Source organism: Glycine max, chromosome 7 (assembly GCF_000004515.6).
Source record: "Glycine max cultivar Williams 82 chromosome 7, Glycine_max_v4.0, whole genome shotgun sequence".
Classification (NCBI taxonomy): Eukaryota; Viridiplantae; Streptophyta; class Magnoliopsida; order Fabales; family Fabaceae; genus Glycine; species Glycine max.
In genome coordinates, this window is record NC_038243.2 from 4,531,091 (window position 1) to 4,547,037 (window position 15,947).

General features: G+C 34.0%; 2 protein-coding genes across 2 annotated transcripts in view; one reads left to right on the forward strand and one right to left on the reverse strand.

Annotated features, from left to right (window-relative positions):
* The first annotated feature begins 2,037 nt into the window (after positions 1-2,037).
* On the forward strand, positions 2,038-4,260 carry LOC100798388 (cytochrome P450 78A3). Its single transcript, XM_003528728.5, has 2 exons — positions 2,038-3,247; positions 3,388-4,260. Exons 1-2 carry the CDS (start codon positions 2,243-2,245, stop codon positions 4,009-4,011), a joined length of 1,629 nt encoding a protein of 542 aa, XP_003528776.1. The 5' UTR covers positions 2,038-2,242; the 3' UTR covers positions 4,012-4,260.
* An 8,710-nt stretch (positions 4,261-12,970) lies between these two features.
* The window catches only part of LOC100500069 (uncharacterized), a 6,705-nt gene continuing 3,728 nt past the window's right edge, over positions 12,971-15,947 (reverse strand). Inside the window, 2 exon segments of the mRNA NM_001249450.2 lie at positions 12,971-13,492; positions 13,624-13,690. Coding sequence (NP_001236379.1) covers positions 13,218-13,492; positions 13,624-13,690 — 342 coding nt within the window. The 3' untranslated portion in view covers positions 12,971-13,217.

Here is a 15,947-nt window from a genome sequence, read left to right on the forward strand (position 1 = left end):
ATTAAAAATTGAGTTGATCATTTTTATAAGACTCAATTTAAAACGTCTCTTACACTGGTTCTGTTGTGTTAAAAAATAATAAGTTGAGTGTTTTAATTCCTAGGTTCCCTATAAGTCTAACTTTGTCTTGTATAACTAACATTTTGAAAACTTACTATAACTATTCATAAGTATAACTTATTTTATTGGTTCTCTAACGCCAAACTGTGCGAGCGCAATCTTATGGGTTTCATAATGATATAAGGTACGTGGTTGTGTATAATGCATGTCTAACTCTGTCAGCACATTTTAATGATTTTGGCGTTGTATATAGTATTACAAAACACAATGTAGAGGTGGTGAAGGCATCCAGGGGGAGGTTGTGCCTAATAAGAAGCTTTAACCTCCATCAGCATGTGACGCAGGTCCATTGTTATATGTATGAGTCGGTCTCTCTAAGAAGAAGAATTGGTCAGGACAGTCAACAATTGTGTGAATGATTCAGTGGATGGATCCACCTCTTTGGGGAAGAGTCAGTCGCACTGTCCAAAATATAATGAAATTTTATTTCTATTAAATGTTTCTTAATTTATGTGTATTAATCCTTAACAACTAACCTTGGCTCCTTAAAATGAGAAGAATGCACTTTTAAAAAATTAAGTTCAATAGTAATCATTAGTTAAAAACAACAACTAATCACACTCTACCTAGTTAATTTTATGTCTTGTTAAATATGTATTTAATTTTATTATATTTTTTAATAATTGATTTTTTAATCAAAAATTGTAAGTATATATTATCCTCCTAGTATCGTTTAGGGGCGTTTGTTTCATGATTATTTATTTATTCTCGGGAATATGGGATTGGGAAAAATCATTTTCACATATGAGGTAATATAATAATTATTACAATATATATTATACACTTTTTTTAAATACTCTGGAACAATATTCCCATGTCATATTTTCGGGAAAAAAAATATTTCCAAGATTATAGAAATATAGACTATATGCATAAAACATTTTAATAAATTTTTAACTTTTTTTACTAATTGAAAAATTTTTGTTGACGGTTTGATAAACAATTTTTTTTTCAATAGCTTATTAATAACTCTTATCATTTTTTGAAATGTAACATTTTTTTTAAATGTTAGTCTCTATCTTTTAACTTTTTATATTTTTTTTATTTTTATCCTTAATACATTTTAAAATAAAACATGATTTTATTATTATTTTTATTATTTTATACTTTTTAACGGTTTTAATAATTAATTTTACTTAATACTTATATTTTAATAAGCTAGTTTTTCAATTACCCGTTTATTTTTCAATGACTAACTTTTTAATTAAGATAATCATAATCCGTGAAACAAACACCTCCTTAATTTAAAAGAGAAAAACACACATCTAAAGATATAAAAAATATAATACTTTATTTATTCTTGATTATAAGTAAAAAAAAGTATAATTTCATATTTATTAAGAAAATTGGTTAATTTTATTAAATTATGTCTTAATTACAAATAAACCTTTTTCTTAAATTATAATTTATTGAAATTTAATATCAAGCAAAAGAACGAGTCTTTAGAAATAAAATCTCAATGAAGAATATTTTAAAAATATTTTTATTAAATAAGAGAAAAAATTAATTAGAATCCACTTGTATTTAAGACCTTAATAAAAAAAACAATTTGTCTTCGTTGGTTACATTGGAGACCAAAAGCAGGCACAACTCAGGTAAAATTTGTGTATATATTCGTGCGTTGAAGGGAAAGAGAAAGAGTAGAAATAGGCGGGTAAAAGAATAAGGAATGGGTACAAAGACACACTTAAGCGGCAATGGCGGCGCAGTTCTAAAGATTTGGCCCAAAATAACATTGCGCAATTAAAATTTAATCTATAACACCACTAAATAAAATTATACTCCTACTACTACTACTACTACAAAAACAAATTAACAATAACCAATACACGTCCCATATTATTACGTTATTATTATCAATCAATCCATTCCTTTTTATTAATATTTGTATTTCCGTTATACACGTCCGTCTAGTTTACTGTGTGTGGCTTCTCGCATGTAAACATAAACCAATAACGGTTTATGTTTTACTTCCATACCAATCCCTCTTGAGTCTTTCCCCCTTATATATATTCCTCAAACCAACCTCTCCCTTACTCACAAACTCCCTGGCTATCGCTTCCTCTTTCTCTCTTTAAATACACACACACACACACTCACTTTCTTGCTTGTTCTAACTACCATGACAACCCACATTGATAACCTGTGGGTGTTGGCCTTGGTCTCAAAATGCACACAAGAGAACATTGCATGGTCACTCTTGACCATCATGGTCACTCTCTGGCTCTCCATGACCTTCTTCTGCTGGTCTCATCCCGGTGGTCCTGCTTGGGGCAAGTACTACTCCTTTCATTACTGGAAAAAAACAACCACAACCACAACCTCAACCTCAAACAACACAAACTCCAACAACCTTAAAATGATTCCCGGTCCCAAAGGCTATCCTTTCATTGGAAGCATGAGCCTCATGACATCCCTTGCACACCACCGTATTGCTGCCGCTGCTCAAGCATGCAAAGCCACCAGGCTCATGGCCTTCTCCATGGGTGACACGCGTGTCATCGTCACGTGCCACCCCCACGTGGCCAAGGAGATTCTTAACAGCTCCGTCTTCGCCGATCGTCCCATAAAGGAATCAGCCTACAGCCTCATGTTCAACCGCGCCATCGGCTTTGCCCCTTACGGCGTTTACTGGCGCACCCTCCGCCGCATCGCCGCCACGCACCTCTTCTGCCCCAAACAAATCAAGGCCTCGGAGCTCCAGCGCGCCGAAATCGCCGCCCAGATGACCCACTCGTTCCGAAACCGCCGCGGCGGTTTCGGAATCCGCAGCGTTCTCAAGAGAGCGTCGCTCAACAACATGATGTGGTCGGTGTTTGGACAAAGATATGACCTTGACGAGACAAACACTTCAGTGGACGAGTTATCCCGGTTAGTGGAACAAGGCTATGACTTGTTGGGTACCCTTAATTGGGGAGACCATATCCCTTTTCTGAAAGACTTTGACCTTCAAAAAATCCGGTTTACCTGCTCCAAACTCGTCCCCCAAGTGAACCGGTTCGTAGGTTCAATCATCGCCGACCACCAAACCGACACAACCCAAACCAACCGCGATTTCGTTCATGTTTTGCTCTCTCTCCAAGGTCCCGATAAATTGTCTCACTCCGACATGATTGCTGTCCTCTGGGTAAGTTTTCTACCATTATAATAAAAATTATTTATTGGTTCATGTGCTTTAATAAAATTGACCTTATACTAGTACAAGATATATAAATAAATACATGAGAGGTTAATGTTAATTTTTTGTGTGTGGGGGTGGGGGGACAGGAAATGATATTTAGGGGGACCGACACGGTGGCGGTTTTGATTGAGTGGATTATGGCAAGGATGGTGCTTCATCCGGAGGTACAAAGGAGGGTGCAAGAGGAGCTGGACGCGGTGGTTGGAGGTGGTGCGCGCGCTTTGAAGGAGGAGGACGTGGCGGCGACGGCGTATCTTCTGGCGGTGGTGAAGGAGGTTCTGAGGCTGCACCCTCCAGGCCCGCTTCTCTCGTGGGCCCGCTTGGCCATCACCGATACGACCATTGATGGGTATAACGTGCCCGCGGGAACCACCGCCATGGTTAATATGTGGGCCATAGGAAGGGACCCGGAGGTGTGGCTGGACCCACTTGATTTCAAGCCCGAGAGGTTCATGGGCCTGGAGGCGGAGTTTTCTGTTCTCGGGTCGGATCTGAGGCTGGCTCCATTCGGGTCGGGTAGAAGAACCTGCCCCGGAAAGACTTTGGGTTTGAGCACCGTGACTTTCTGGGTGGCGAGGCTTTTGCACGAGTTTGAATGGCTACCATCTGATGAGGGGAAGGTTGATCTAACGGAGGTGCTGAGGCTCTCGTGTGAAATGGCTAACCCGCTCTATGTTAAAGTTCGCCCTAGGCGTGGATTAAGTACTTAATAATAATAATAATAATAATAATAATAATAATAATAATGTTAAGTAGCAGGTGCATGGCCCTTTGGAGCCACTAAATGTTAAGTGAATCCATGAATCAAGGTAGAAAGTTTGAGTTGGCTCTGTCTCTATAATATGGGTCAACGGGTTTTTGTTTTTTTTTTTTTTCTCTCCTTGTTTTTATTAAGTTGACAGTCTCAAGTTGTTCGGTAATCGAAAAAAATTAGAAAATATATCTATTTCCACTGTAAATATTTGTTCAAATTAATACAAGTTTTAAAGTTTGCCTCTACCACCATTCCCACCGTAAATAATAAATCTCTCGTTAAAAAGGGACAAGATCAATGAAGTTTATTTTGTAGTACAAATTTAAAAAGAAATGGTTTAATAAAGACTAGTACACTAGTACATTCATGCCAGTGCGGGTTTAGCTATTGACAAGTTAGACACGTGATTACTCTCCATAATTGTAAGTAACGGATTACGGATTGTGAGTTTTCTTTTTTTTTTTTGTTGAATAACGCGGATTACGGATTCTTGCTATATAGGACAGTCATGCTTAATTGAACCATTAATTTGTTTTTCTGAGTCAAAGATTAGCGTATAATTCTTTTTCATAATCTAAATGACAAGGGATTCTTGATAATTTAAAAAGAGTATTCTATGGAAGAATTCAGTTATTATTCAATAAATTTAAATTTTTTAAAATTGAAGGATTAATTTATTAAATTTTAAGTATTAAATAAAATTAATTATTAAATTAATTAAAAAATATAAAATGATAAAAAATAATAAAATTATAATTTATTTTAAAAATAACTAAAAATTAGATATATATTGAGAATAAAAATTAAAATTAACATTTAAAATAATATAATTTCAAATAAAATTTTAAAAATTAATAAAAACTATTAGATGAAAATTTATTCATCGAACAATTAAATAAAATTTTCATTTAATAAAAAAAATAAAATTAATTTAAATATCTTGTGAAAAACATAAATTTGACGTAATTATATGTCTAATCAATGTGATATATGGTTGAACGAGTATTTTTGTGGGGCCAATAATTTAATATCGCGTTGCGTTAGGAATTGCTGTAACAATCTCTATCTCTCTCTCCCACTAAGGCAACAAGTACCGTTGATAACCGTGTTTCGATTATTATATTTTATTTTTGTCGTTTTGGTTATCTGTCCATTTATAAAAAATAAAAAATAAACATATAGATATAACTATTATTCAGGGAATTCCCTGAAGAGAACGTCAAGTGCTTGAGTTTGCAACTTGGGGTGGTCACTTATCTATCATGCAGGAGTTGTCAATTAAACTAAAATTTGAATGATATTGGCAATTTGGCACTATGCAGTGATAGACAAAAACCTTGGCCTGATCTGGCTCAACACAAAGTACATGGTTCCCTAGGCTTTCTAGTTCCTTGGCAATTGTGACTGATCTTATGCACAACGACATCTTCATTACTATGGGTGGGGGCAACGCTAGGTTTTCAACTTGTTCTCACCTTCCACCTATGATGGTTTACACGACAAACTCTTTTTCTTTGTCACAAATTGGACCACATTTGATCTATATGTAAAATTTTCAAGGAAGAGGTATTTTAGGCTTGGACTATATATGTAATTAACAGCAGAGAGGGTACATCTTACGCAAATTTAGCACCTACACAAGGGAATGTTTTATTTATTACAATGCTTTTTATTAATCTTTTTTTTTCCCGTTTTGGTCAATTTGAATTTGGTTTTATGTAAAGTGCGTTTGCCCCATTTCAATGAAATTGGTTACCATCATGATGGTATGATAGGTAAAGGGGGTCTCAAAATGATTATTACTACCAATATGTTCGGCATTTTTTGTGTACATATAGCTGGCTATAGCCATTCAAGTCAAAAATCAATTTAGTTGACCATGGTCTTCAATTATCCTATTCTGGTCAACTTAGACTTTATTCCCCTCCTCTTCTTTTTATTCCTTTGCTCATTTGTATAAACAAAGGCAATTAACTTCTATTCTCTAAATTCCGCTTCCAGAACATGGGGTTTGGATGAAGTCATTGCAAACTTGCAATCATGGTAAGAATTTTTTTTCAGCTAAACATATTGGCTCTTCTTCATGATTGTGAAATTGGATTCAAAATCCATTCAACTATAATAAGAAACTTTTTTCAACTAAACCAATTAGACACATTTGGTTTGGATAAGAACTATCAACAATTTTTCTTTTTTGTACTATTAGTGAGCACTAAGGATAAGAATTGTGGCTAGTTCATCAAAACTCCCACGTTTATCATCTTAACTGGTCCCAGATGCATGTGGTGACCTGCCTTGGGTAAGAATCCAAATCCATTGAATATCTTGTTCCAACCTTTTAGGAAACAAAATGAATATTGCATTGACAACTCCGATTGCATGGAAGACATGGAAAAAGATACTCATGTTTTTGTTCTTTCTGACTTAGGTTTTTTCTCCCGTTTTTTCTTTTTTTAATAATAAGAATATGCCTTATTTACTCAGGGTAGTATACTATGAATCAGGACTGCAATAATGTTTGTTTGACAAGTAGATCTCTCAGTTGAATTAGCTTAAAGCAATTAAGTTAATTTGATTGTGGAAGGTTAAAACATATCACTATCATTAACTTTATACACATACGGTATTTGACTCACGTATACAGATATGGATGGTACGGTATATTGTTAAAGATGCAAACACCTGACACTAACGCAAATATTTGTTTATATGCATAAATTGTCACATCAAGTTTTATTTAAACACTAATCAAGTATTGGTCACTACTGGATTATCAGCCGAAAAACAACAACACTCGTCATTGGTATTTAACAATTAATTTGTGTTTTATATTGGCACTAGTTTACTATGTGAGAAGTCTTTTTCTGCAGCTTGTTCTTCTTTCTGGTCCAACGTGGAAGGAATTTTTATATGTTGATTACTTACTAGCCTACCATTTGCATTGTCTTAAAAAACTGAACAGTAAAGTCATTCACCTCTCCCTTGACTTTCACGTAGTCACTTTTAACAAGTGTTCCAAATGCTATCTTCCTTTATTCAAAGGCTGTTTTACTTATCAGCATAAGTGAAATGAAATGAGATTAGACGTATGGATGAGATTATGTGCAAGACTATAATGACACCAAATGAGACAGCGAATCCCAAATTGTTTTGTCAATGATAGTTAGTGTTGTCTAAACATGGTTCACTTCATGGTCTTTAAAATTGAGTAAATGCAGAGATTAAAACAAATATTAAACATGTCGAGTCTTGCGTGTACCGTGCTTATAGCTTGGTTTTTCCGATTTGGCTCATGTCATTAAGACGGTTGAAGGAACAAATGGAGCCCATTGCAACAATTAAGAGACAATTAGACCTTTTCTCGGAGTGAATTTGACAAAGACTTGCCAACAATTCATTAAGCTAAATATATAGTAGTAATTAATATACATCAACTAAAAAACAGCCACCAGTATTATGGCCTTAACATGATCCTCTCTAACCTAATTAAAGCCTTGCCCTGCATATCACTGGACAAAGACACTGACCCAAAAGCAAATCCAAGCACAAGGGACCAAAGGGTGGTTGTGGTTCCCTTGTTCGGTTAAGCGAACTAAAACTAAGATGTTTTCCAATATTCCATGCTTCCAAGTCCCTTTCAATCTGATTACTCTCTAGAAGAATAATGCTTGGTGCTTGCATATACAACTATACAAGGCTGGTTTCATGACCATACGTGTGGTAGTTCTTCTGATTTAATAAAATTGACAATAGCCTTAAATTATATATGTCAAGTATTTAAAATCTTTGTGTAACCTAGGCCACGACCCATGAGGATCAAATTAATGATTCTCTCAGTAGGCGTTTTTGAGGCTAAGGACCACACTTATTGATGGGGTTGTGACATTGCCATAATACAATATCAATTTCATTTAGATTAAGAAAATATAAACAAAAATGATTAGTTCATGCCTTCACTCTAAAATATATCAAGTGAGAGAAAGCAAGAGAATTGATAAAGACCTAAATATAATAGGTGATATAATATAATATAAAGATAAAGACTGAAATAACAAGTGTTAATAAGCTTAGGCGGTTAAAGTTGAGATATATCCTTCAATTATTATGCAAATATTATTATTAAATAAATCATTTTGATTATTTTTTCTTTTTTCTTCCTACCCTCTTTTTGTTGTATAAATTTTTTATACATTTTTTTTTGTATAAAGACAATATCTGTTTGACTAATACCCATCCCTTTTGGGTGGTTGGCGCAGTACATACAAGTATATCCAATCATATAATGATGACAAGGAAAGCGATCTACGTATCAAGTTGAGCAACATTGTTTTCTTTGCAATTTAACAATAATTAAATTATATATGCACTAATGATGTGATTGCCTGATAAAACAAGGCATTGTGGGGGTTCAACACTAATGCAAGGTTTCATTCATGCACTCTTGGGTTATATATTTAATGGGGGTATGTTTGTAAGGGACACAAATTTTGTTAGAAACAATGCATTAAGAAAAAAACAGAAAGACATGTCCTGAGCCTAATCAGAAAAATTAGTGATGACCAAGATGACGTGTAGGAGTAATGTTCCCTCCTTGCTGATTTTGACATAACCGTCCCATGACAACCTTTCTACTTTCTTATGTGTCTGTTTGGTGAACTCGACCATTCGAAGTATCTAATCTAAATAGGCTCTACCAATTAATGGGGCACATCCCCCAAATCTCGCAGATTTGAGACACATTTAATGATGAAAATCAACTCAGTAAGTTCTTAGTAATGCCATTTTTTGCAATTATTTGGATCTGATAAATCCAAGAAAGTCTGTTTCAGCAAGCTGATATTTTAATTTTCTACAGCAAGATATTGTCTTTTACTACCATCTTTAGGATTACATAGATAAGCTGAATTATTGGTATTTACTAAGCACTGAAAATAATTGTGCCATTGAACCTTCAAGGTATTTTTAATTATTATGGACATAGTCAGCCTAAAGCCATGCACATGCAACAATTAATACAAAAGTCTAAGGTTACTAGGCACTAGCCTCTATAAGTGTACTGACATTTTAAGAAACAGACATTAATTATAACAGGTAAATCTAATTGTGGGATATATTCTCAGTCAGCATCCTATTGAAAATTCACTATACTTATAGGAAAGTTACTAAATATGCTCCTTAAATGGCATGATTAGAGTTATTGGTATTCACTAATTAATTAGTAATTCCAGAAGAAATGCGTGTTTCTGAATTTTCCATATATCCAAAATTTTGAAATAGCATCTGGAAAATTGAACAGTATCACAGGACACTAATCATGCGAGCCTAATTGTGTTAAATAGCTTCATAGTTCTTACTGAATGATATTTGATGCTCCCATTCCTATTCCCTCTAGAAAAACGACAAGTGGTTTGAAAAATAACTTTCTCTCTTATTTACTTATTATTATTTTGCTAGGTGTCATTTTTTTTATGGGAGGACAAGGAAGGGAATGCACAAAAGGACAAATGATATGAATCTTGTAAAAGGTGAGTTTTTACAAGAGATTAGCTTAATCTACTAAAGATTAAACTGAGCGAATCTTGTTCACGAGTCTTCTTTTTCTTTGAGTGAAAGCTATGATCTTTTTACTCCCAAGATTCAATATTGGGTGGAAGGGTGAGTAACTGGCTAAAAGTAGTCTAGTCGAGTAAATCCTTAAATTAGTACTTAGGATTTAAATTTTTTCAATTTGTCCTTCACTTTGCAAAATGACATTCGTTTTATTCCCCCTTTTTTAACCTGGATATGCTCAGTGTTGGCTTAGAATGAATGATTAATTATTTAAAATATCGAAATCTATTTAAGGAATTGATCTTTTTTCATCAACAATTTTCGTACGCACAGAACAAGGATCAAACCCCTGACCTATGGGTGTGCAAAAAAGATGATTTACACAATTTATAACTGAATCAAACCAAGTTTCAACTGAACTAGTTTAGAAAAAAAAAAAAAAAAGAACCGCACTAGTTATAAAAGTGATTTAGTTAGATTTTCACTTGAAATTAGTTCAAAATTAAAATATTTTGGTTATTTGGATTTGAAACCAAATGGATTAAATATTTTGGATTTGATTTGGTTTGTTTCGATTTTTACAAATTCCTATTTTGATCACATATTTAAAAGATAAGGTTACCTATTAATCATGTCACATTATATTGGTTATTTAACATAAAAGATGGTGAAAAATAAAATAAATAACTAAAATAACTTTATTTTTTACAAAGTCAAGACTAATAAAGAATTTTAAAAAACTAAAATTGCTTGTGTAGTTTCGAAAACTAATTAAATTGAAGATTTACTCAAGCACTTCTGAGAGTCAAGTAAACGTGTATTTCAACTTAATTAAGAATCTAAATAGTATTATTAGAGAATGAATATTGGTTACTACCTTTATATAGGATCATGCCCTACAATAAAATCCTTACCTTTGCAAGAAGGACAATTCAGAGTGTAGGCATGTGTAACAGCCGAGGATCACGGAATGCTAGCTATCTTAGACGTTAGTGGTGGTCTCTTTGTTGGGACGATAAAACACTATTGGACTCAATCGTGGGTGGTTCAATGCATTCATCAGGTTGTGCCCATCAAAGCTTTTATCCAAAGATAAGTCCATCCCCTATTGAAAACTCTATCCAAATTGAGTAGCATACAATGACTCCTAATCACCAAAATTATCGATATTTCCAAATCACATAGTTATGCGTTTTCAAGTTTTCCGGTTAATCTTAATAATTCTCAACATAGCAGCTTAAAACCATGCAGCAAGGCTAGGTTCCATGTTGGTCACAATTAGTGTGACATTCAAAGAAACATAGTATGTAACAAGTTGTCATATATTGAAAATTATTAATTAACTAGTATTAATAAAAGAGTTTCACATGTAAATAACTTCTAATTAACTTCATATAGAGTTCGTTGAGGGAAATTATTATTTCACATAATCTTTTATGTTACTTCTAGAATTGTCCTTGCTTCTCTTTCGCTCTCTTTTCTTTCGGATTGGTCGTGGTTTTGTCCTGTGGATTTGCACATCAAAGTTCTAAAGACTAAAGCAAGAATAATGATATTTTAGAGAACCACTATCTACCAACCTCCTGCAAACATAGCGGACATTATTGATAAGAACACAAATTAATGTATGTGACCAAGCATTAGGTTGAGATACATTTGTTACCTATTTATTGGTTTTTAATTGTTTGAAATGTGTCACTTTCCACACTATCCAAGCCTAGTCTTATAAATTGGAATCGTATGAATTAAATCAATAAAATTATTTCACAGCGTAAGGATAAAACGAAGACTACTGTTTCCCTCATAAAAAGTCATAACTAAAAAAATGTAAAGAATTTGCCCTAGCCTTTTCCTTGTAAAAATTTATTCAAAGACATGAAAGAAAAAAGAAGAAGAAAAATCTTATGCTACCAAGAGCCTATCAATTTATCAAATATGAATGACAGGGACACCAGTTGAAGCTTGAGTCTTTATCCTATTTGTGTCTCATTAACAAAAAAATAAAAATAAAAAATCTCCTGGTATATTCATCCCATATACTTTATCCTTTTTATGTTAGAAAAAAAAAGAAGGCAAGTGAAAAAAATTTACTGATAAAAAACAAAAAAGAAAAGGAGGGTGGATTACGTTGTGTGGAAAAAGAAAGTTGAAATAAGAATGTGAGCTCAAGTATGCAATTGACAACATAACAAAGGGGACAAATTTGTTCATGGGTGGTTTAGTGTTTTATTGGCACATATTTGGGCCAAACAAAGTTGGACAAACAAGATTTTGCGTTTGCTTATTGCCCTCTAGCTCACAAAGGAAGGTGGGTCCAACGATGTCTAGACCTAAATGACACATTTTGTCACGGGGATTCACTATGTGGGGACCGAATCTTAAACTTTATACTCTCTCAAGTCTCATCTATATGTAGCTCTACGGTCAGTTTTCAAAGAATTATAACGGGTCTACAAGGGATTCAGCGTGATTTTCATAAGTGAAATTTCATTTCTCAAAAATGTAAAATTCATCTCCCTTTTTTTTCTTCTCTTTTTTTGTTGAAAACCAAAAAAGGTTTCGTTAGTAGGTTCTAATTTGCTTAAGCTTTGCTTCGAAGTTCTAACTGTTACATTTTGTGTATGAAACGATCTTATTCATTAATGCGAGTTCCCCAGTCAAAATTATGTGCTTGGTAGAATTTTGGGTGCCGTTAGAGGAAGAATATTTAGTAGTAAAAACTATCTTGCTGCTGGTTGCATTTGTCTCAATGAAAATTACTTATACAAACAAATAAATAATGCCTACAACTTTTATTTCTCTCTTCAAAACAAAGTATCCTATAACCGGATGCCATGAGATTAATCTTCCAAGACAAAGAATGCTAAAATTTCTTAAAGGGTATATTGACTGTTGTTAAAATCTACTAAGATCAGTTTAATAATGTTTTGAGTACTTAATGAAAAATTTCAAACTTTGTTACCGCCATTATACTTTAAAAAGAAGAAAAACTATGGTTAAAATATCTAAACCTAACACAAGCTCAATATGCTAATTATACAGAAACCATAGCCCAAGAACACAAGGTTAAACCCTTATCAAGCAAACAAATTTTTTAATATAATCTCACCTATTTAGTTTCTATGAAAGGAGACAATTAATTTTGAAATACATTAATATCGTCATGCAAAAATTCAACCATAAGACCATCACAGAAAAACATAGACGTTTCTACTTCCTAGGTGTTTGCGATATTGGTTACCTGCTATTAAACGATTCAAATTTTTCAAAAAAAAAATATTTAGCCGGGGCTACAGAATTAAACAAGGAACACAACAGATAATAGCATATAATGTACTCCAGTTACTAGGTTTAATAGAATCTATTTCAAAATATTATTCACGAGATACTAGATTGGGTTTAAATGAACAACTAGCATAACTTGAGCAAGAGGCCACAACACATGAAAAATACAAAATTAATCCCCGCGTGATATTTGAGATAGTGAAGTGCTTTTAAATGATGCCCCAAAAAGAAAAGAAACAACAATGGCACCAGTCTATTGCCACTAGGACACTGTTGTTAGAGACTTATGAATAATAGAAGTACTAAAACAATGGTCACAACTCAAGTTCAATTTTCTGACTTGCTTTTTTTGCCATAGTACTGCAGGCCAAATGCAAAGGCCAATATCAGCAATGGCACTATGTACTGCAAGATCTTCACAACAAATCCAGAAGATTGATTGTTATAGACAGGTGCTTGTGTTGGTGGGCGTACACTGCTGCTGCTGGTAACTTGTGCTGGAAGAGTGTTGGTGTCAACCTCACCAACAAAGTATTTTTCCATCATCTCTGTTGCTGAATCACTGTGCCCAATATCTTCAAAATCAGTGGTGGCATCCTTCTCTGTGTAAAGAACAAAAGATTCTTAGCTCATGTCTATTATTTTCTCTGTTTCTTTATTGATTATTTTTCTCTGTGTCTATTATTTTGATTGCATATTAATGGTGTGAAACTGACCAAGATGAACCAGTTACCTGTTGCAGTCACTAAAACTTCATCACCTCCTGGATGATCATCCAAAAATGGGGTGACATCATACACCTGCATCAATGGAATGCGTGTTACTATGCTAGGAAAACTATTATGATGTATATATAATCCTACTATTTGTAAGAAAAATCTAAGGGAATATCTACTTATGTTTAAGTTTCGATACCCAATTATAAAACTGAAAAAAAGAAGGATAAGAACTAGGAACATGCATTTGACATCTAGAAATAAAGGTACAAATTAGTATGCGTTGTTTGTTTAACCATTTATAGCTTGTTTGGGGTACCGTTGGAATTCCTCAAATGTCATTTTGCCAAAGCCCCTCTGTAACTTCTCCGTTCAAATACATTGACTGGCCAATCAAATGGTTAAGCTGCTTTATATATATATTGTTTATACAGTGTCTGATAATTGAATGGATTAATAATATTTTTGCACCGCAGAAAGGGTTAGTAGAAGGGGAATAAAAGAAAAACTTTTACTAGATAGAATAACGTAGTGTATGCTTGGGTTAACATTGGAGGGATATCAAGGTACTTTTGCCAAAACATCCTCATCGTAACTTATCTATTTAGATGTGTTAGAAATTAGAATTTGTGTGACCAATGTTAGAACGGAGAAGCAAACATACCTTTAAATATTGGTAGCATGAATTCCAACACATCTAAATGGAGAAGTTACAAAGGGGATGCTTTAGCAAAAGTACCTTAGATATTCCTTCAACGTTAACTCAAACATATGCACTACCTTATTCTATCTAGTAGAGTCTTTCTTTTATATATACCCCTTCTATCCACCCTTTCTGCAGTGCAGAATATTATTAATACATTTAATTGTCAGATAATGTGTAAACAGAAATATATAAAAAAAACAGCTTAACCATTTGATTGGCCAGTCAATTTACAGTCAGATATTTATTTCAACAATGTTGTTTCTGGTAGCAACAACATAACTTTATAGGCTCAATAGCATTACTAGTCCCTAAAGTTTCCTAAACTAACCACCAATGAGTTCATATTTCTCTCTAAGAGTAAAGACAGTCTAAATAGAACATTCAAGCAATGGCATGGTTGCCTTTCACATAAATGATTGACATTTATGACGTTACCAACAAGGATCATTTCTTTTTTGCTGATAACTAGGAAGGGAAGAATCAGTATCATCCTGATTAGATAGAGGTGGTGGTGTGGTAGCCTTCAATAGGGTGAAAACATTATAGGCTTTAAGTAAGCACGGGAATGAATGAGGATTTCCAGAGAAAATAATCTTTGACAATTGAAATCAAGAGTTTTAGCAACATATTTTTTCTTTTTATTTGGTAGAAATCACAAGAGAAGGGTATTGAGTAGGAGTGGAGGTATTTTGGAAAGATTGAGATTTTGAGTGCTTGAAGGGGGTGGAGTGTTGATGGATGCATAGGTGTTTGTACTTTGTTGATGGAGACATTGATATCTGATACCATGTAAAGTTAAAAGGCGAGCGGAAAGGTGATCATTCCCATTCACCACCTCTTAATAAGTTGTGCTCAAAAGCTTTGGGAGATTTAAAGTCTAGGTCCTCTAGGAAACCTGGAGAGTAAGAATTTTTTGGCTAAGCTTCATTTGGTAGAATTGTAGTTTGAAGATTTTCTTCTTTCATTGCTTTCCCTTTACGAGGGTGTGTGGTTTCTCCTCTTCAATAACATTCCTTCTTTTAATAATTAGAAGAGAAAAAAAAGAATACAGGCCAACGAATATGCAGTGGCCAACACTACAGACGAACAACTTGTCCTAACAAAGTAGAATTTGGTTCGTTTTCAATCAAAAAAGAAAGTAAAATCTTGGCAAATTGCCCTAATGGGACTCCTTTTAGAAAGTATTTCCCACAATGGGTCTGTTTCAAAACAATTTACAACATGACTCTGTTATTTTACGTAAAATACATGCAAACCGCTAGTGTTATAGGTGAGAAGCCTCTGCATGCAACACGTGGCGAAAACACCACTGCCACTGACGGAATAGCCCGTGGTCTCGTTGCTTGTGCTGGCGATATAGTCATGCACTGGATGTAGCCAGTTTGACTGACGATTTTCAGAGGGGGCGAGACACGTGACAGTAGACACAGTGTATTTTGCCATTACGAATGGCAAAATACTTTCGTACGAAATTTTTTTTGAACTTGAAACGGTTGTAATTTTTTATAGGAATGTCCGTTTGAGGCCCATAATAAATCAAAATGCTCGAAATTAAATGAGGAATCCCCTGAAAAATTCACGAAGGGGATTTGGTCAACTCATTTTTCTAGAAGAGGATTTAAGATCAACCAACCG